General features: G+C 39.4%; 1 protein-coding gene across 29 annotated transcripts in view; it reads left to right on the top strand.

The window, feature by feature from the left end:
* Positions 1-21,302, top strand: part of DST (dystonin) — a 428,022-nt gene that overhangs the window by 91,898 nt on the left and 314,822 nt on the right. For 18 of the 29 annotated variants that reach the window (XM_019734644.2, XM_019734631.2, XM_074333118.1 and 15 more), the window contains one exon: positions 2,014-2,221. In XM_019734644.2, coding sequence (XP_019590203.2) covers positions 2,014-2,221 — 208 coding nt within the window. Of the gene's footprint in view, positions 1-1,339; positions 1,854-2,013; positions 2,222-8,625; positions 8,767-21,302 lie in introns of those variants that run through there. The other 11 variants (XM_074333125.1, XM_019734647.2, XM_019734640.2 and 8 more) reach the window with 4 other exon arrangements.

The following is a 21,302-nucleotide window of genomic DNA, read 5'->3' as shown; positions in this document are numbered from 1 at the left end:
AAAAATCAATAACCAGTGGTTTTTGGAAAGGAGCAGTTCTTTAACAGTTATTTCCTAAATGTGTTTGTAAAGATAAACAATCAAATTACTATACTCATTGAAAATAGTACAGGCAACAATAAGAAATATAATCTCACAGATAAAGGATGACCTTAAGTAAGGACAGGTAGGAAGCCATTTTAAGGAAGACAGAAGGCAACTAAAGAAACCCAATACCCTTTTGAAAGTCTTTAAGAATGTTGCCCTTTTTCACGGATCCAGCCAACAACACAACCACAGAGAACTCAAGATGAATTTCCAGAAAAGCATGGGAAATAAATTAGGTTTATGATAGCATTCCATGACTGACTTAATGCCACTTACAACTCTCTGTGGACTCTAGCTACAATAAGGAAAATCAATTTTATTTATTTATTTGCCTCAAGTGTGCCTACTACATATTGCCACTAGGAAAACATACAAAATGTAAATAAATAAATAAATTAGCCAAGGTGTGAAATTTCATGCACAATAAAATGGAAGGCTGCTTTTTTAGGAAAGAATACAGCTTCAGATAAATCTTTGATGCTTTGCTTTGCTGAAAAAATATTATGTGTACTTTGAAAATGATGGTGTTGACCACTTGTAGCAACATGCCTGAATAGACCAAGGTAAGGTCAATAGTCCTGATTCACTTATAATTTATTTCATATGCCTTGGGTGAATGCTTAGGGATGTTGCTCACACAGCCCCCCCCCCTTTTATTTTTGCTGTAGTTACCATTGCTTTTGTGAGCAGCTCAGTGTTTTTGCTCAAATTGGAGCATGCCTCACTGATTTCTGTCTGTAACTTGCGTCTTAGGAATCTGTGGCTGCAAGTTATATTTCAGGAATTCAAGTTATACCAGTTTTGCATCTCCACCATGAGTCTCTCAGCAAAGTGGAATTCTAAATGGAAAAGTGGAGATTTCCGTTTGATACTTTATTTTATTTATAACCTTGTTTATAGCACAGGTAGTCAGCGTCCTTGTTTCTATTGTAAGCTGGTGGGTCTCTAGATAATCACAAACTTAAACCAGTAAAGAAGGAAGGAATAACACCGTGTGCCTGTTCTCTGAATGAAAGATGGAACCCTTTTATGCAAGGTATGACCCTGAAGATTTGCTCCTGCTAGATGAAGAGATGGCTAACCTTCAGGCAAAGTGCTTTGGTAAAAGCATCATGTTTCCCATTTCACTGTGTAATGACCAGGAGCTGAGAAGAGCTCTGTTTCCTGTCACTGCACTGCATCATTCTCATTTGCATTATTGGCAGCTGTTACTTTGCTAGAAGTTTAAATTATCTCAAGAACTCTAAACTGAGTTCAGATGTTTGTTTATTGGAGCTGCCTTAGCCTTCTGAAAACAGTCTTTTGTGTTCTCCCAGTCTTAAGAAAAGGCTCTTCTCAGAATCAGCCCTTCCTCCCTCCTTGCTCTTTTCTGGGAACCTGCTTCACTCTCATAAAGAAAATTAAAGAAAGAGGACACGGGGCTCAAGACTGGTCAGAAAAGAGACTCCGGTGGTGAGGAGACTTGAAACGGAAAGGAATAGGGGCTTAACATCCTGCATTTGTGTTTTGTTTTCGAAACTTAGAGGTAGTTGCATTAATGAATTAACCAGCAGTTAGTAATGGAAAATGTTTCTCCTGTCCTGGTGGGGGAGCCAAATACTATAGATTTGTAACAGGGAGGCTGTTGATTTCTGGCTTCATTGTTGGGCCAGTCATTTGTGAGCTGGTGGCCGGACCGCAGGCCACACACTTCTGTGCAAATCTTCCATGTATTGGAACTGCCTGGGTATTGTTGCTACAGTCGGAGACACAGCCAAAAAAAGATGGTGAGCCCCGGGTTTCATTTCTTGTTTGTGTATCCCCTCAGCGCTGAGGAAGATGCAGGATGTCCGACTGAGTTTGGGGGCAGGGAGGGAGACTGTTGAAATCGATGAGCATATGTGAGTGTTTTGCTGTTAATGCTTTTTTCTGTGTCATCCTCTGTAGAGTTCTGGGAACGCGTCCTATCGCTGCTCTATGTCTTCCTCTGCGGATTTTTCCGATGAGGATGATTTCAGCCAAAAATCTGGCTCAGCATCTCCGGCTCCTGGAGACACCTTACCCTGGAATTTGCCTAAACATGAGAGATCGAAAAGAAAGATTCATGGGGGCTCGGTGCTGGACCCTGCTGAGAGGGCAGTGCTTAGGATAGCAGGTAAGAGCATCCGGGGAGGGGATGGAGCCCAGACGACAGTTGCGGAAATTCACCCATCTGCTCTCCTGGGGCTGCGGGGCGGGAGGGGGGCATATCTGGGAGCTGATGCACTGGGCACAGATTTGTGGTCAAGGTTGGGGAGGACGATGACCATGTTTACTTTATGCCCCCGTTTATCGATAGAGCGATTTGCTTGCCTGCTGGTGACTAAGCTGTTTGTTTGGCCCTGTCTTCCGTTTGGATAAATAGATACCTTTGATATGCAGGGAGATATTTACAGACCTCTGTATTAAACTTTCCTATTTATATGCAGTAGCCACCATTACAATTTGAAAGTACAGTATTAACTCCAGTGATTCATAGTGCATTTGCTGGAAGCTGTGAGAGCCTTCATTTCCATCTTTGTCCAGGAGCACTGAGCTACGCAGATTTAACTGGGGTAGATTCCTGGGTTTTGGTACCCGGGATTGCAGAAGGTATTCTAGCAACGAGGATGCCATTTCTGTTTTTTTTTTTTTCTTTTTTAAGTGTAGCATCTCTCAGCATCAAATACCTATAGCAGCTTTCTATCCCTAGCGCTTTTGTGGGTTTAGCCATGGTGCATTCCTGATTAATTAATATATGGGAGGTGCCAATGTTTCTGTTCTGTGTTACCCGGTGGTGTTCCCTTGCATTGGCTGTAACAGTTGAACCAGAAGTGATGGCTTGTTTTACCCAACTGAAAGCTGAGAACTCCTTGGAAATCAATCCTCCAACTCTGCAGTGCCTATGTGCTTTGTGTGTATGTTCTGTGCATCAAAGTTGCTTCCTGGGGTAGTTTTTCCTTCATCCCTTCAATCATTTTTTTTCTCTCTTGGAAATGGTAACAGGGTAGGATGGAGTATGTCTTTGGGGCTCCCTTGTAGAGGCCAAAGGTCAGGTGTTTTTCCAAGTTAGCTTCTGCAGCCAGTGGGTCCCGCCTCCTTTCTTCCCTCCTCCCCCACTCTCAACTCTGGGACCCCTAGCACTCAGTTTCTTTTGCCTCCAGCTATAATGCAAAGTTGGTACTTTTATCTTCCTCTGAGGGAACTGAAGGGGACTAGCCAGGATCTCAGTCACCCTGGCAGCTGAGAGTCCCCCTAGAGTCCCCCTTATGGGATTTTCTGATTACGGGAAAAACAAACAGCGCTCAGCCAGCCATTCTCTGGTCTGGGTTTCTGGGGCAACAGCCTTGAGCTTCTTCTGGCTTCCGTTGTGAGACGCTGGCTGGCTTCACCCAGGCCTTTTGAAGAGGCTGGGTGGAGTGGGGAAAGAGGAAGAGGAGGGAGGATGGAGGATAGAGAGACTGTTTGGGAGCCAAGAGAGTGAGCAGGGGTGGCTTGGGAGAGCTGGGGGCAGACCTGGCTCTCATTGCACTCCCGGAGCACCAGAAAGTGTTTAGTCACTGAAGCCTGACTCCTTGCCCTGTTGAGACACCTCCCACCCTTGCCCCTCAGCAGGTCTGAGGCACTGGGAGGGAGGAGACTGTGCTGGTATCAGATAATTGATTCAGCAGAAAGGGAAGATTGGTGAAAGGAAGGTGTGTGAGGGAAGTTGATGGGGCTTTGTGGAAAGCCTGGGGCATCAGAAGAGGATGCCAGTATTCTGTGCATTTTTATAGAAGGTAGAAGGTGCTTCTAGCTTGAGAGTTTTGATAGTGGTGGCAGAGGTAGATATTTTATTTTTGGTAGTGAAGGAAGGGGTTATGAGAGAAGGACAGGGCAGATGTTTGTCAGGGAGAATAAGGTGATATAATCTGAGGAAGACGAATAGGCAGAAAGTCATGAGAAGTTGGTGGAGGTAACCACCCCTAAGTGTACACTCAAGGTGGGGAAGAACTGGCAGAACTGGAGTGCTTACAGGATGCAGTGGACAAGCAGATGCCCATATTGCTAGTGGGCTGCAGACTCCATGAAGTGGGGCCCATGTCGTATTTTTTGTAAAATATTCTTTAAATGATTTGTTAGTGGCAAGTTACTGGCAGTTAATGCACTTTAGACCTAAAATTTACATACTTTTGAGATTATAATATTAATCAAAAACAGAACACAACAGCATTACACAACAAACAGAATAAGCAGCCTCGTATGAAAGTGTATTGTTGTGTTTAAAATAAATGGTAAATTGGCTGTTTGCTACACAAATCATAATCAATTAGTAATCATACGTGGAGCATAGACTTGGAGGCCAATTCACAAGTATCTGTTTAATCATAATGTGGCTAAAATATGAAATTCAGATATATCATGTGTTATATTTGCCACTGATCACCCACTGTGAGGACGGGGGAACAAGGAATCTGATAGAATTTGGTGCTGTGTATTGTTTGAAAACATACTATTGAGATTTTAACTTCTAATTTTATGAGACATTTTCACAGTCTGCTTGAAACTCACCCCATCTTGGAAATTCTTTCTAGTAAGAGATGGGGTGAGGTTCCGAAATGGTATGACGATGTCCATAGTGTTCATTACTTAGTAATAAAAGAATTGAAAGTTAAATATCTTTATTTGTTATTAAGGTCATAAACAATAGAATTGAATATGAGAATGTCTAGAGCCAACAAGACCACACAGTCTGTGGGATACCTTAATTCACTCACATTTAATAAATATTTATTGAGCCCCTGGAATAAAATGAAGAAAAGCACACAGTTCTGCCTTTAAAGAAGTCATAGTTTAATATGATAAATAGATGTGTTGTTAGTTACAACATGGTGCGAGACATTAGTTGTAATGGCCATCAGTACCTAATGTTAAAAGAACCCAGAAGAGAGTTTAATTAATTTGGATGGAGAGGGGAGGCATGAGGGGTTCCTGAAAGGTTTCTGAAAGGTGTCACTTAAGGTGAGATTTAAAGAGCTTGATGGAATTAGGGTGAAAGGGAACACCATTTCAGAGGGCTGGAACTGTGAGGACAAAGGTAGGGAGATGTTTTTCAATGGAAACTTGAAGTAATATGGGTAGGTAAAGCATGGGATTTGGTAGGGAATAGCAGAAACTGTAAAAGTGCTTGTGTACAATACTGAAGAGATTATACTAGGCTGAAAGATTTCTAAACTGTGCAGTGACATAATCAGGTTTAAATTTCAGAAAGTCATATTGGTGATGGCGTCACATGTCTGACATTTTATATTTTCCAAAGTGCTTTTGCATTTATTATGGTTTCTTCATTTTAAAATCTTATACTATAACATATGCTGTTCCTGTCTCTTAGAAGAGTCAGTGCGAGAATACAGTAAAAGAATGTAAGGAAAGGGGCTTTGTAATACCCATCCTAATGCCCTTTACATAAGAACAATACAGATCTGCTGTTCTTAGCTACAGGATACTGTAAGTTGGGTTTTTCAGTCTTGAAGTACCTGTAAAGGAACATGGTTTGTCAGTGATAATACTATATTAAAATATAGATTTTTGTCCCATGTGAATTCTCTGAAGTTGGAACAGAAGGTTCTAAGCAGAGTCAGACTCTGGACTTAGGAAAGCTTGGATTTTAATGCCCCTCTATCACTAACCAATTGTGTTTTCATGGATAATTTACTGAACTTTTCTCAGCTTCATTTTCTCTACCAAAGGGCCTCGTTGAGGTTATTAAATAAAGTAGTGAATGTAAAACATTTTGTAAATTCCTCGCACACGTAAAATGCTCTATAAATAATAGTTTTTCTGATGGCCAGATGTTCTTATAAGCACTTAACATTATTTAATTTAGGCCTCCCAACAACCTTGTGAAGTAGGTACTATTATTTTCTCCATTTTTCAATCTAGAAATCTTCTGAGACTGGGACTCTTCCCGAGGTCATCCAAGTAGGAAGTGGTAGAGGTAGGATCTGAATTCAGGCAGTCTTGACTCCAGAGACCATACCTTGTAACTGCTGTGCTTTTGCTGCTTCCTTATGAAATACACTATTATTATTATTTTTAATGACAATTGTTAGTAAAGTTACATAAATTTTCAGGTATACAATTCTGTATTACATCCTCTATAAATCACATTGTGTGTTCAGGTCTCCTTCCATCACCATATATTTGATCCCCTTCATCTACCAACCCCGCCCTTACTCTCTGGTAACCACTAAACTATTGTCTGTGAAATACACTATTATTATCAGCAGATTGACCCTATATTATCATTACAAGAATGCATGGGACAAAGGTTATTTTGCTGCTTTTGTTCATTTTGACTGGCTCCTTAAATGGACAGTTACAATCACTTAAGTGTACATTGATTATATTAATATAACTGGGTACTACTGGGTGTCAGTCTCTGATGAAGACTCAGACTGTGCTCTCAATGACCTTAGTTATTGTGAGGGAGAAAAGACACTTTTGAGAATCTATGCCTGTACATGTATGATCTGTAGATGGACTGACTCTTAGGAATCTAATTCCTAACTCTTTCATTTCAAGAAGGTGTCCCATGTGATATGTGTTTGTTACTTCATAAACTAATGTTTACATAAATGCCTACCAAGATGCAAGAAAACTCCAGTGATGCTAAAGGCACAATGGGACGTGGAATCAAAATCAGGTTATAAGACAGTGGTCATAATAAAAAGGAGAGATGTAGTTTTCCTTTTTAGGAATAGGCCAAATTGCTGAGAAGTAAAGCTTTCCAATTCAAAGTTAAGTATTTTTTAAGAGTATACAGTTTTTTCAAGTATACTCATCCCCATCTAAGAGTTAATGGAAGGAAAATGGTCCAGATTCACAACACTGAAAAAGAAAGAAAAAACAAAATCAAGGACAAAAGGTCAGTATACTTGAAAGGAGGAAATAGGGAGGAAAGAAGTGGGCAAGAGGTGAAGTCATAAGTCAGATAGTCAACAGTGGGCTGGTTTATCTAATAATAATAGCTAACACTTATAAAGCTATTTAATATTGCAACTTTATGAGGGAGGCACTGTTATTCCCATTTTACTGATGCAGAGAGGCTCAGAGAGAGAGGTTAGCTTGCCTGTATCACACAGGAAGGAGCCAGGAATTCGTCCAAGGCAGTTTGACTTCAGTCAGGACTTTTGAACACATCCAATTACATGCCTGGGTACCATCTAGTTCTATTAGTGGACCTCTAAACTCACCCACTTTAGTATATAATATGACAAATTAAGGGAAATGTTCCCATTTTTACTTAGGTTCATAGGATACCGGTATTGTGGGGAATGAATAATGGGTAGAGAGAAGGGAGGTGACAAAGTAAGTTGGAGAGTTGAGAATGGGCTGGGCCTGTGCCGATTGCAGAGCGCAGCGGCAGATTCTCAGGCCGGCTCTGGGGGGCGGAAGGGAGGGACCGTGGGCCAGTCTTCTGGCCAGCGCAGGGTGGCGGGGCGCGCAGGCGCACAGACTCCCAGGCTGTCAGGCCCTGATGCGCCGGGCCACCTGCAGAGGCCGCCCGCCCTGCCCCTGAGATGTGCCCTGGTCGTGGACCCCTGTACCCTTCCCGCTCCGCACGCACTGCCACAGGGTTACCAATGTCCTTCTGTGCCATCAGCTGGGTTAAAAAGTATTTCCCATTCTGCCCCCCACCGCTACCTCACCCTGGAGAGATGCCGGCCCCTCAGCAGGGGGCTACGCACGTCTGTGGCCGAGATCTGCGGCTTTGTTTCCCAGGCACCTGTTGTGGGTCCCAAATAGAAACCTTGTCCTTGGCGATCCAGGGCCAGCCGGTCATGTCCGGGGGTGGGCGTGCTTGGCAATGGGGTCAACCCGGGTGGGAGGACGGGGGAGAGGGCCTGGGGCACCGCGGCTCTGCCTAGAAGGGAGGGGCCCAGCGGCGCCGGGGTCGGAGCCCAGCCAGCCGGGGTCGGAGCGGAGCCAGCTGGGGCGCTGACCGCCGTGCTCGCCCCCTCCCTTCCGCCCTCCTCCCTCCTCCCTCCCTCTCTCCCGGGGCGCGGGCGAGTGTCTGCGGTGCGGCGGCCAGGAAATGCCGCAGATGCGCCGTGCAGCATCCCGGGCGGAGGCAGCACGCCCATCCTCCCGCAAGGCCGCCGCGGTCTCGGCGCGGCCCGGAGCAGGCGCCTAGTGCAGGGCCGGGGTGGCAGCTGCATTGGCCCCAGAGGGTCCCGGTGCCAGCTGCCCCTCGCCCATCTCCACCGTGCTCCTGGCTCCGCCGCTTGGGGTGACGCTGCTGGTCGCCGCCCCCAGGATCGCCGAGATTTGCTGCTCCTGAAACCCGAGAGGGACTCTGGCTCCACGGGAGCCTTGGCGGCCCAGCACCCGCGGCCAGCCAGGGGGCCTGGGCGTTTCCTCTGCCTGCTCCAGCGCCCACCGCCCCCTGGCGCCCCCAACTCTGCATCTCCGGCTTCAGCGCTCTCCCCCAGCCTGCTGCTCCTTCCGCTTTCCCAGTTATAGAGGCTGCGTCTTGCTGACTACGATACTGTCCCGGGTTCCGAGGGGGAGAGGGGAATTGGCCAGTCATCGCTTAGATAAACTTTGGCATGGCGGGGTACCTCTCCCCAGCCGCTTACCTGTACATGGAGGAGCAGGAGTACCTCCAGGCCTACGAGGATGTCCTGGAGAGGTACAAAGGTATGTGGTTCCCCACGCTCGCTCTGGTTGCGGGGCTTGGCAGGGACCAGCGGGGTAACTGTTACCTTTGCTTAATCAGAGCCACCACTGCTTGGGCGCAAGTAAACAGGTGTCTGGACCAGTCTTGGGAATGGACCAGGTCTTTTTGGGTGGGATTCAGTACCCCCAACGCTGGACGGGTGGTGGGGTAGGCGGCGGTCCGGAGACGCCCTTGGATGGATGGTAGAGTGGGGGGGCAGGGGTTTGGTTTCCAAGAAGCACATTGTGTTTTCTCTCGCTTGTAAAAGCTCTTAAGCACTACGCATAATCATAATTCTTACTGGGAGGGTGGATACTGATTAATTCTGCATGGGATTACTAAAGCATTGCTGCTGTCAATTGGCATGAGGTAGAGGTTAACCCTATAGAAAATGTTCTTGGGTTCTTAAATAAATGGCCGGTTTCACCACTGAGCGCATTACCAAATCATTTTTCTTAAAATTATCTTATTTGGAAAAGTTAATGGATTGTGAGCACACACACACACACACACACACACACATATATATGTATATATTGTGTGTATATATATGTATATATGTATATATTCTTATGTATCAAAGACTATTTGATAGTGTGATGGATGTAAGACTTTAGTCAGTGAATCTGTTGTAAATTTAAATGTAAAGGAGTATATTATGAGATGTTTTTCTCCCTATCCTTTGTGCTGTGGAAAATCTATGCCAAACTAATAAATATTGGTATTTTAGTATAATGTTTACTTTGGCTTTATGGTTAAATATGGTATTAGACAAGCTGCACCTTCTCATCTTAAAGGGTCTTCTTGTCTCTGGACATTATTTTTCAGTGTGTACAGATGATCTCCTTACTGTGGCTCCTAAAACACCTCACACCCAAGGGTAGCTCGCAGTGCCTTAATATATTAATAGTGAAGAGGGGCCTATTTCATAGGTTGGATTAAAATGGTTTTGCATCTCACATGTTTGCTATGGGTTTAAGAAACTCAGTTTCTGTAAACTAAATGAGGATTATATGGTTAAAAATGCATGTAGTTTTCTATTATTAGAAAGTAGAAATATAAAATCCTGAACTGAATAATTAAATTCCAAATCTCCAAAAAGCTCAGAATTCACTCACAAACATGTTTTATCTCTTTCTAGAACCTATTAATTTATTACTGACACTCTTACTCCGTGTAGAATTTTGTAAACAGCACAATCAGAAGTCCTTTGTGCCAAGACCTTTTTGTGTATAATACTGCCACTGAGCAAGTACAGTGATATTTGAGGTGAAAGCACATTTGTAGCGTGTGTGTGTGTTTGTGTTTGTAATACACTCATGTTTACATGTTTACATCTATCTCTCCATTTTAAAATAAGGTTCTTAGTCAATTGTCTCCAGAACTTTACAAATGAGAAATATCAATAAAGACTTCTAAATCTTTTTGAAGCCATATACCTATGCTCTTTATAGTCAAAAAGAAAAAAAGTCTGAAAGTTCTAAAGTATATACATTTTATACTTTAAAAAAATTATAGTGGTATGAATTTATATTCCATAAAATTTTACTTCAGTGACAGATGGGTGATTTCAGGTGACTTTGAAAACAGAAATAACTAAAGTGCTGATTTGACTGGTCTTGAGGAGGCAGATGTTATTTAATAGCTTTTCTTTATTTGTTTTTAGAAATAAAAGGGAATTAAAGATGTGCAGGCTATTGCAGGTCTCACTACATTTCATTTTAATTATAACCTAATGGCCAGTATTGTACTTACTGTCCAAAATTTTGCTGAAAAAGTGATGGTTCTTTCCTTCATTTTCTTTGTAGTTTTAAAATGCTTAGGTCATCAACTTATACTTGGCTTTATAGATGTTCTATGTTTCATTTAGTCTTGGAAAGGAAAATAAAAGTATTGGCCAGTGTATCACATGAAAAGCTGGAGACCTGGAAAACTCATTGTTTCCTGATGTGTTTTGAAGTCAGTTATGATTTCCCATCAGTATCCATCCAGTACGATGACTTCACTACAGTGCTTATTATCCTGATGACTTGCTATGGGGGCTGATCTAATCAGAAAAGAATTGTAGGCTTTGAATAGGGAGTGTCAGTTCACTAAACTTTCAAAGTACAGTTGCTCATTTTCTGAAATTACGCGTTGTTCAAAACATTATACATTCCCATTTGAACTTAAGAAAGGTTATTTTGATTTTTTTATTTCTGACAGAGTTTTTTGGTTACAGAATGAGTTTGCATTCAGCTACAGTATTATCAGGTTGCCAAGTTATCATATGCCCCAGCTGTTGAATAGTGTAAGTGGTAGAGTCAGCTGGAACAAATTCAAAATCTGTCTGTTGTCAGAAGTGTAGAATTATAATAATCTATAATGTTAGCATTTAGGATTATTAGGTTCGGAGGTTGGGAGTTTTGTTAGACTTAGTCCTCAGATGGCCTTGGAAGGACTTCAAATATAAGAATAGTGGCGAGTGAGACTTAATTATTTATGGTGTGGTCTATTCTTGTGTCTTGCTTTGGTCCTTTACTTCTGAGTGAAAATAGGCAACTGTTTGTTGAATTAGAATAACAGAAAGAGCTATGTGCTACAGAGAAGGGTACACTATACTGATTCATCTTCTAATCTTTTTACTTATAAAATCTATTCATAAATAGAATATTCAGGGCATCTGATTTAAAAGACATCATATTCAGCTGATACCACAGTTAGGGCGAATAAAGGTATTTATTTATGAATAAAATATATTTCTTTATTATTGTTTGTATTAGAAATACTCATGTTTAGTGGCTTTCTTTTATATCTATAGTAAATTACCCAGTGTATTTTTCATGGAATACAAAACATTGTTGTCGATTAGCCTGAAAGATACAGAATAGTCCCTCTTGTTTTTCTTGTCAGTATAAGTAAACTAAGCTATATACTGTTATTATAACTAACTACTTTATATTATGTTATTAAAATTAATTAGATGTTACTTTATGAAATTCTGCTGTTTGAGTCTGTCATTAGAAGATTTTATATTCTTAACACATTACTTTTAAAAATATGTTAAGTGTAAAAATGAAATCATTAATGTAAACCCAATAGATTTTATTCTATATTTTTAGACTTAATTTAAAAAGACATTAAATTATTTTGGTCGAACAAAATGGATATTTTTCCATTGACCTGGAAGTTAGTTGTCCCCAGACAACTGTAAAATGTGTTTCATTATTATTCTCTATGAAAGTTGAATGGCAGATTTGTCGCTTGTCTCTAATATCACTAAAAAACCCTCTTTGATTATTTTGAGAAACAATATTTTCTGGTTTTCATGAAAACTTTTGAGTAATTCCTTTAGTCCCTTCTCTCAGTAGGGCTATAGAATTCGGCCATGTGCATGGTGACAAAAGGAACTGAGAACTACTCCAACTGTAGTTTCATTTTCAGTTTAGTTTTATGGCCTACTAAATTTGTGATTGGTAAAAATCCTGCCTTTTTACTGCATAAACCAACTCTGGTGCCAGTTGAGTTGAAAGTTGGAGTATTGCAGTCCCCCTTTATCAACTGATCCCCAAGTGGATAATCCCAAGACCCCCATTGGATGCCCAAAACCACGGCTAGCACTGAACTCTGTATATACTATGTTTTTTTCCTATACATATGTATATGTTAATACGTATGTTTTACAGCTTCTTTTTGGCATATCAGAATTGTCAGCATCACCAGTCTTATGCTTTGGGGCTACTATTAAGTAAAATAAGGGTTACTTGAACATAAGCACTGTGATACTTTGACAGTTGATCTGATTACCAAGATGGCTACTAAGTGACTAACAGGTGGGTAGCATGTATAGTGTGGATATGATGGAAAAATGAGGATTCACATTCCAGGCAGGACAGCCTGATGGGAGAGATTTCATCCTACTATTTAGAATGACATGCAATTTAAAACTTAAGAATTGTTTATTTCTGGAATTTTCCATGTAATATTTTCGGACAGTGATGGACCGCGGGTAACTGAAACTGCGGAAAGTGAAATCATGGATAAATGGAGGACAACTGTATAAAGGTTTCCAGGACTAGCCCCCCCCCCCCCCCCCCCCCCCCCCGTCATATAGTGTGGTCTTTGATGACCTGGCTCAGTGGTTTTCAGTTAGTTTCCAGGATTCTACAAAAATTTGATTTCAAATTTTGTTTGCTCATGGCTTAATAGATAGTTGTGTAATAAGTGAACTTTCACTGTGTTGCATCGTGACGGTGCTATTTTGTAGCTAGTTAAAACAGAATTAGTCTGGGTTTTTAATTTTCTTTAAAAAATGAAATAGGCTTAATTTGGTAATGAGGATTAGTTGAGTGTGTTTGGTTGTAACAGATGATAGTACTTAACCAAATAGATGTTTTCTTTTTCTAAGGTAATGAAAGGCCCAAGGTAGACAGGACAGGGCTGTGGGGTGTCTCTATTTGCCAATAGAACCCAAACTCCTATATTTCTGTGTAGCTGCTTGTAGTGTGTCATGTGGTGGTTCCATCATCACAAGATGGCTGCTCCTCTTCCAGATGGGAAGAAGTGGAAGTGCGAGGGCAAAGGACAAAAGATGCAACCTAGTTGATTCGACCTCTTTTTAAGGAGCTTTTGTAGAAGCCCATTTAGGAACTTTCACTTGTATCTCATTGGCCAGAACTGTCCCAGGGGCCACCGCTCTCTGCAAGGTGGATTAGGAAAATACAGATTTTTCAGCTGGCCCCACTTAAACCCCCAAAATTGAAGTTCTGTTTGTAAAGAATAAGGGAAGAATAGATATTGGGTTTGCAACCTGCAGTGTCTGGCATGCAGAGGGTGAGTGTCTATCTTGAAATTGGAAAGTTTGGGCACATCAACATCCATAACACAATGCATTTGACTTCGCTAAAGTTTGAGAGACTGAAAGAGCCATCAGAATCTCTGAGGAGTTTCAAAATGACACACTTGAATGTTGTGTAATGTTACAACATGGATTTGAGAAGTAATTTCTACACCAAATAACTAGGATTTAAATTGGCCAAAGAACTTGTTCATTGCTTCACTCTGTAAGAAACGTATCAGTTCAGGGATGAAACCAGTTATTAGATACTGTTAGTGAATCACCCAAGACTGAGTTTGGGCTTTATTCTGTAGGTAGGGAAGAGAACCTTGATGCTCTTCTTCAGGATGTTACCAGTGAAATAGGTTTTAGAGAGAGAACTCTAGTAACTGTAGCAGACTGAGTGGAAGGAAAGACTCAGAAGCATGGATACGGGTCTGTAAAATCCTGGTGTTTGGAATAGAAGCTTGGATTCAAATTAAATTTCAGAAATTGACAGCTTGTCTGACTGGTTGGTTCTGTCATATGCGGACAGGAGGAGTCCAACTTCTGTTGTTGAAGTTATATTTGAAGAAGCCTGGAGTTTTTCTTTTTTCTAATTCATAAAAAAATTATTTTTCATTTGTTAAAAAAAGGCTCACTGGAAAAATATATTTTTGAAACAAAATTTTAGTATTAATCATTATTAGACCTTTTTTGGTGAAATGGAGTGAAATGAAGTTAATACTATTTTGTTTGACCTTGGAAATACAGCAAATAATGTGATCTATAGAAAACTAGAATGTTCTATTGAATGTGGAGCTTCATAAGTAATACCTTATCAGTCCTCTTGCTGGGGATCCTCTTTGTATGATTTGTATTATATTCCAGTAGTGAATCTGTTTTCTATAAGCAAATAAAGTTATTGGTTTCAGATCCTTTTTAGAAGTAACTACCTATAAATGATTGAAAAACAAATCTTGCAATATATTTCAACAATTTTTTTTCATTTTTTAATTGTTTTTTTATTTCTACATAAGCTTCAGCAGATTTGTAGTCAGTTTCGTTTGGTATATAAGAAGTTCATGGCTATGTGATCATTTAATGTAAGTTCTAAATGATCCTTGAATTTATCTGTTAATCCCTTAATTTTTAGCTTAAAATGGTAAAAATAATAGCTACTATTCATATGCCTGCCAACTTATATGCCAGGCACAGTGCTGAGTAGTTTACATGAATTATATATATATTTGTAACTCTCATCACTCCTTATCTTGACTATGGCTACTGCCATTTTACCAATATGGAAAGTGAGGCTTAGAGAAGTTAATTTTCCTGAAATCATACAACTATAAGTGGTAGCAATAGCATTTGAACATCAAGTGCTATTTGAACATGAACATTTAACATAAACTATATATGTATATTTTGAGTTTCATTACATTGACTAGAAAATGTTGCAGAAATAGTTTTTAGGAGAATTTTTTATTATGATTATGATTTTGATTAATACTAGAACTTTCTGACATGTGTTAAACGGATGCATGAAATCAAAATTAATCGTTTAAAAATTCGTAGAGATTTATATCAATTCAAATATTAAACAGATTTGGGAGCTTAAACTGCTGTATTTTAACTGGATTATAATTTCTAATTAACTATCCATGAAAGGAAAATAAAATTTTAATATAAGCATTTCCAGTGTATATTTAGGTTGACGAGATTTTGAAAAGAATTAAGTTTTGTAAATGTCACCAGTGAATGTGGCTGCTTTGATACATGCCTGAAATGTTTCCTGGAAGGAATCACAAAGGGAGTTGACAAAGTCTTGATTTTTCTCTAGTGGGTGAAAATATTTCCCATTGAATCCTGGTATTGAAGACATTATACAATGATATTATTGTTTCAGTGAATTAAAAAATGACCCAATATTCAGTGTTACAGTTCTCCATGCTGGCCATGCAAGTGTGACAATTTGTAGTCATGATTTTTGGCATGAAATGGTACTGCTTGTGGCGCATTTTATCCTACCTTTTTTAAGCCAGTGAGTTAGATGCAGCAGATCTGCCTACTGTCTACCTCACTGGGTTAATAAAGGTAGAATAAAAGAGGAGCATATGAAGTATTTTGAGCAGAAGAGATGACATAGACAGTTAACGAATGAGGCAGACCTAAGAACTCAAGTACTCTGGCTCTTCCTAGGCTAGGAGCCTTAAAAAAAAAAAAAAAAAATCAATACATTATTTTTCTAGAGCAGTTTTAGGTTTACAGAAAAATTGGACAACGTTCCTCTAAACTTCCTTCTCCCCACCCCCACCCAGTTTCCCCTTTTGAAATCTTGTATTGGAGTGGTACATTTGTTATGATTGATGAACAAATATTAATAGGCTATTGTTAATTAAGATCCATAGTTTACATTAGCGTTCACTGTGTTGTGCAGTTCTTTGGGATTTGAAAGGCATATCATCTGTCTACAATTACATGATCATACACAATAGTTTTACTGCCCCCCAAATCCTCTGTGTTTTACCTATTCACTCCTTTCTTCCCGCCACCTCTGGCAACCACTGATCTTTCTATTGCCTGTCATAGGTTTTCCTTTTCCAGAATGTCATAGTTGGAATCATACAGTATGTATCCTTTTCAGACTGGTTCCTTTGAAACCAGAGGCCAAACGAGTCCAGGGGCTCGTGCTGCCTGCGCTGCTCAGCCAATAGATTGACACAGGAGTTGAGTAGTAGAAGAAGCGTTTATTATTAGAGCACTGGTGGTCTGAGAAGGCAGCAGGTTAACACCTGCAAACACTGCCTTGACATTCTCACACCAGCATGGATATTTAAGGGAAACTCTGGGCATTCCTCCAGAGGCTGCGTGATGGTTCCGGGGGTCTGCATGGAGCCTTCCTTCTGGCGATGTGGCCCTCCAACATGGTCATCAACCTAGGAGCAGTGATGACAGTAACTTGGAAAGAATACTAGGCCATAAAGATTGTGATCAGTATGCATGGGGGTATTTATTATAAGTTTCAGCGTGATTTTCTAAAACAGGGAATGGGGACAGGTGACATCTCGAGCTCAAGCTGCAGAAGAATAATCTATTACTAAGCTTTAGGTCAAGAAAAGGTGATGCTGGGGACGTGGCAAGGCCTCTACTATGGGGGTTCCAACCTGGCCCTGCTTCACTTTCACTTAGTAATGTGCATTTAAGGTCTCTCCATGTCTTTTCATGGCTTGATAGCTCATCTCTTTTTGTTGCTGAATGATATTTCATTGTCTAGATGTACCACAGTTTATCTACTCAAGTATTGAAGGGGACATCTCGATGCTTTCAATTTTTGTCAACTCTGAATAAAGCTTCTATAAAGATTTGTGTGCAGGTTGTTGTGTGGACATAAGTTTCCAACTCATTTGGATAAATACCTAGGAGTATGACTCCTGGATCGTATGGTAAGGTTGTATTTACCTTGTTATAAACTGCTATCTCCCAAAAAGGCTGTACTGTTTTTCATTTCCAGCAGCAGTGAATGCGAGTTCTTATCGTTCCACATTCTCACCAGCATTTGGTTTTGTTAGTGTTTTGGATTTTAGCCATTCTGATAGATTATAGTGGTATTGAATTAATTTGCAATTTCTTAACGACATGTGATGTGGAGTATCTTTTCATATGTTTATTTGCAATCTGTATGTCTCCTTTGGTGAGCTGTTTGTTCAGATCTTTTGCCCCCTTCTAAATTGGGATGTTTGAGGGTTAAATGATTACCTAGTAAAACTTTATACTGTTATTTCCTTTTAACACTTTTAAACCATTGCATATTAAAGATACTATTTAAATAAGTAAGGCCCTCATTATTTCCTTTCATATGGTCATCTTGTTGTGTTTCCCTGAAAATAAGGCCTAGCCAGACAATCAGCTCTAATGCATCTTTTGGAGGAAAAATTAATGTAAGACCTGGTCTTATTTTACTATAATATAAGATCGGGTCTTATAATGTAATGTAATGTAATGTAATGTAATGTAATGTAATGTAATGTAATGTAATGTAATGTAATGTAACATAACATAACAATATAATACCGGGTCTTATTTTAATATACTATAAGACTGGGTCTTATATAATATATATTATAATGTAATATAATATAATATAATATAATACAATGCTGGGTCTTACATTAATTTTTGCTCCAAAAGATGCATTAGAGCTGATTGTCCGGCTAGGTCTTATTTTCAGGGAAACAGGGTATTTTGTTTTGGGCACTTACGTTGTGTATTGTACCTACTTCACAGACACTAATTACATGGCATGTCTCAGAGTTCAGCAATCTGACAGTTTGCTTTAGTATATCTACATATGTTGCTGCAATCAGGTATCCAGTTGGTTGGCAGCTATGATTTGTAACACGAGTCTAAAATTAGTTGAACTGTTCTATTTTAAATATAGACTGAAATTAGTAGTCCACGTCCTGCAAAACATATGAAAGTTAAACTCTTAGGATATCGAATTACTTCTTTTAAAATGTAATCAGAAGTAGGATTAGGTAGAAAGTAGTTTGTTTCAATTTTTTAGAAAGTTTTTGTAACAGCGATATGATTGTAGCCTGAGTGTAATGCTGTATATACATAAAATAACACAGAGTTTTACTCTTGTCCCTTAAAGACATTGCTTTTATGTAAATGATCATGTTTGAGTTTTAAAAGCATATGTGTTAAGAGGTAGAGCAAGATTACCTGAATTTTCTTTTAGAATATTTTTAGGAAAGCCACAACCTGTAAATATTTATGAATGCTGGAACACCATTGACTGCCTTTGCTAGAAAAAAAATGTGAATGATTAAAGGGGTAGTCGGTTGTTCATTTTGTCATTTTTGTGGTAACTTTATCTACATAACAGAAACTAGAGAATACTGAAAATACTGAGTAGACAAAAAGCTGAGTCATTGAAATTCAGAGTTTAATTTTGCATGTAGTGTGAATTTTATTATTTCCTTAAGCAAGTGCTTACAATTATGGTTAAGGGCGTTTGTGGTGTCATTAAATGTGTGATTTAAGCTATATCAGAAGCTGTTACTAGTTACTATAGATAATTTGTAGCATTTATACTTTTTTCCTTTGAAAAGTTTTGGAGGGTCTACAGGATTGAAGAATTCTAAGTTGCAGAAAGCAAAATGCAAGGATGCTTTAATTTTCTGGTGGAAAAACAGAGATGTACTTAACCTCCGTGCTTTTACATTTAGAAAATGACATAGAAATGTAAATTTGTGCTTCAGTAGAATTAAAATGAAAAACAGTATGAAATACTTTTATAATGAGCATGTCTTTGACACATTCCAGCAGCATTGTTCCTAACCTCACATTTCTTATATTTTTCATCAGAACTTAATTGATCACCTGCTTCAAGTGAACAAGTTACCATGTATTATCCCCCACCCACTCCCACCCCCAGCCTCCATCACATTTTGTACTATTTCCCTAGAAAAACAAGGAAGAGAGAAAGTACTTGGGGCCAGAAGAAATTCATCCTCACCAAATTGCAATATGTAGTTTAATTCGAAACAGTTATTGATCCTATATATTGTGTAAAGGAACTAGAGTCTAGGGAAGGGAGAGGGGACCCAGGGCTACAGGACTGTAGCCTCCTGAGAGCACAGTTGGGTGAGGAAGGTGGGCCATTTCCACTTACTATAAGTGAGTGCTTCAAAAGAGGAGTAATCTGAGCATCCAGGATTTCACAAGCAGGGTTGGCATCTGAAGGAAGGCAGAATTTCCATGAAAGGAGAAGGCTCTGTGTTGTGGGGGTGGATGGTGTGGGCAGAGGGCTTTTGTGACCATACCATTTCATCTGGATCATCTGACCTTGTATTTCACTCTTTCCTTTGTAGGAAAAGTATTATCGTAATGACTTAATCCACACTTCAGTGGAAACCAGACACATTTTGTTTATAGGTAATCAGTGTTCACTTGAAAACTTTATCCTCCCTTTTTAAGAACTCTGCAAATGCCATAATTATATTGTCAAATCTCAGGATTTTGTAGTGAAAAATCTTGTAGGCATCACTCAGCCAATTTGTAGATTGAGTGAGACACTCTTAACATGGTATAGAAAACTTATTAGATTTATGATCATAATAATAATAGCACCATGCATAACCTATATTTTTACATATATGATGTAATTAGATTCTTATACCCACTCTGAGAGAAGTAACATAAGAGCCAGTGCCCTTATTTTATAACTAAGGAAACCAGGCTCTCATGATTGCATTGGCTGTTGGCTGGCTGGAAACTATTGTAGAAAATTGTGGCCCTTTTTTACATACATTCAAAGTTATTATTAACAGTATAGATTAAGTAATGTATATGGTGAGAGGCAAATAGTCTCAGTTTAAGTAAATAGCCATTGAATATGTTCTGGAATTACTGGTCGAGACCCATGTAGGAAGGAGAGAAGTATGGTTTACTTTTTGTTTAACGTGGTTTTGGGCTCCCCTTGATCTATACACGTCAGTGGAGAATTCTGTTGCTGGTTGTTGAGGATTTAGTTACTTGAGGGAAAAACTTCATTATCTTTTATCTCCATTGTTAATTGAAGTAGCTTTTAAAATGATAGGGTTTCGCATTTAAGCAGAAAAACTATCCCATTGGCTAAAGATTTAATTTCTGTATTATTCAGTTGAAAAGGTGGAACTATGTAAATACTTGGTGGAACGTGGGAAGAAAAATCTATGGCATAAACTTGCTAACATTTTTGGAAAATAAAGAAATGTACAAAATATGAATAAAAGTAATCTTTAGTTTTATTCAAATATATTAATATTTTACATATTTCCTTTTCCTTAATATATAACATTTTAAAAATTTGGGACACTTTGTATAAAGTTCTTTTTGTTTTTTTTAAGGGGAACAGGACTTTATTGGGGAACAGTGTGTACTTCCAGGACTTTTCCAAGTCAAGTTGTTGTTCTTTCAATCTTAGTAGTGGAGGGCGCAGCTCAGCTCCAGGTCCAGTTGCCATTGTTAGTTGTAGAGGGCACAGCCCACCATCCCTTGTGAAAGTCGAACCGGCAACCTTGTGGTTGAGAGCCCGTGCTCCAACAAAGTGAGCCATCTGGCCGCCTGGAGCTGAGCAGCAGCTCATTGACTTCATTCTAGTTGCGAAGGGTGCAGCTCGCTGGCGCATGGGGGAATCGAACCGGCAGCCCGTTGCCCAGAGCTCATGCTCTAACCAACTGAGCCACCTGTCTGCCCTGTATAAAGTTCTGTATCCTGCTTATTCACTACATATGGTATTTTATGATGCTATTAAGTATTATTTCAAAACATTTTTAATGACTGATGCATGTGTTCTGTTATGTAGTGGTGTGAAACACTATCTTGAAATCATTTAAGCAATTTTGGATCCTGATGGGTTCTGGTTAATAATATCACATTGGTGTCTTTAAATCTAATTACAAACTTCAAAAATATCAGTTTTCAAGATAAGAAAAAAAATAATATGGGTTATATAAGCCACTGAACAGTTAACTTTTTATAAGGTACTACCTAATTCCTGATTGAGTAGATTCTTGAGTTATACGTCCAATGTAAAAATTCTAATCACTGAATTTTAGAAACTCAACAAAAAAGGAAGTAATGACTAATAATCAGGAGATCTGTTTTCCATTCCTGGTTCGTCCGCTAACTAGGCTTGGATGGACTTATAAATGAAAGTGAATGATTGCCAAG

This window comes from Rhinolophus sinicus, linkage group LG05, assembly GCF_036562045.2.
Source record: "Rhinolophus sinicus isolate RSC01 linkage group LG05, ASM3656204v1, whole genome shotgun sequence".
Lineage (NCBI taxonomy): Eukaryota > Metazoa > Chordata > Mammalia > Chiroptera > Rhinolophidae > Rhinolophus > Rhinolophus sinicus.
Note: the sequence above shows the minus strand (reverse complement) of the source record. Positions and strands in the feature narration are given on the sequence as shown.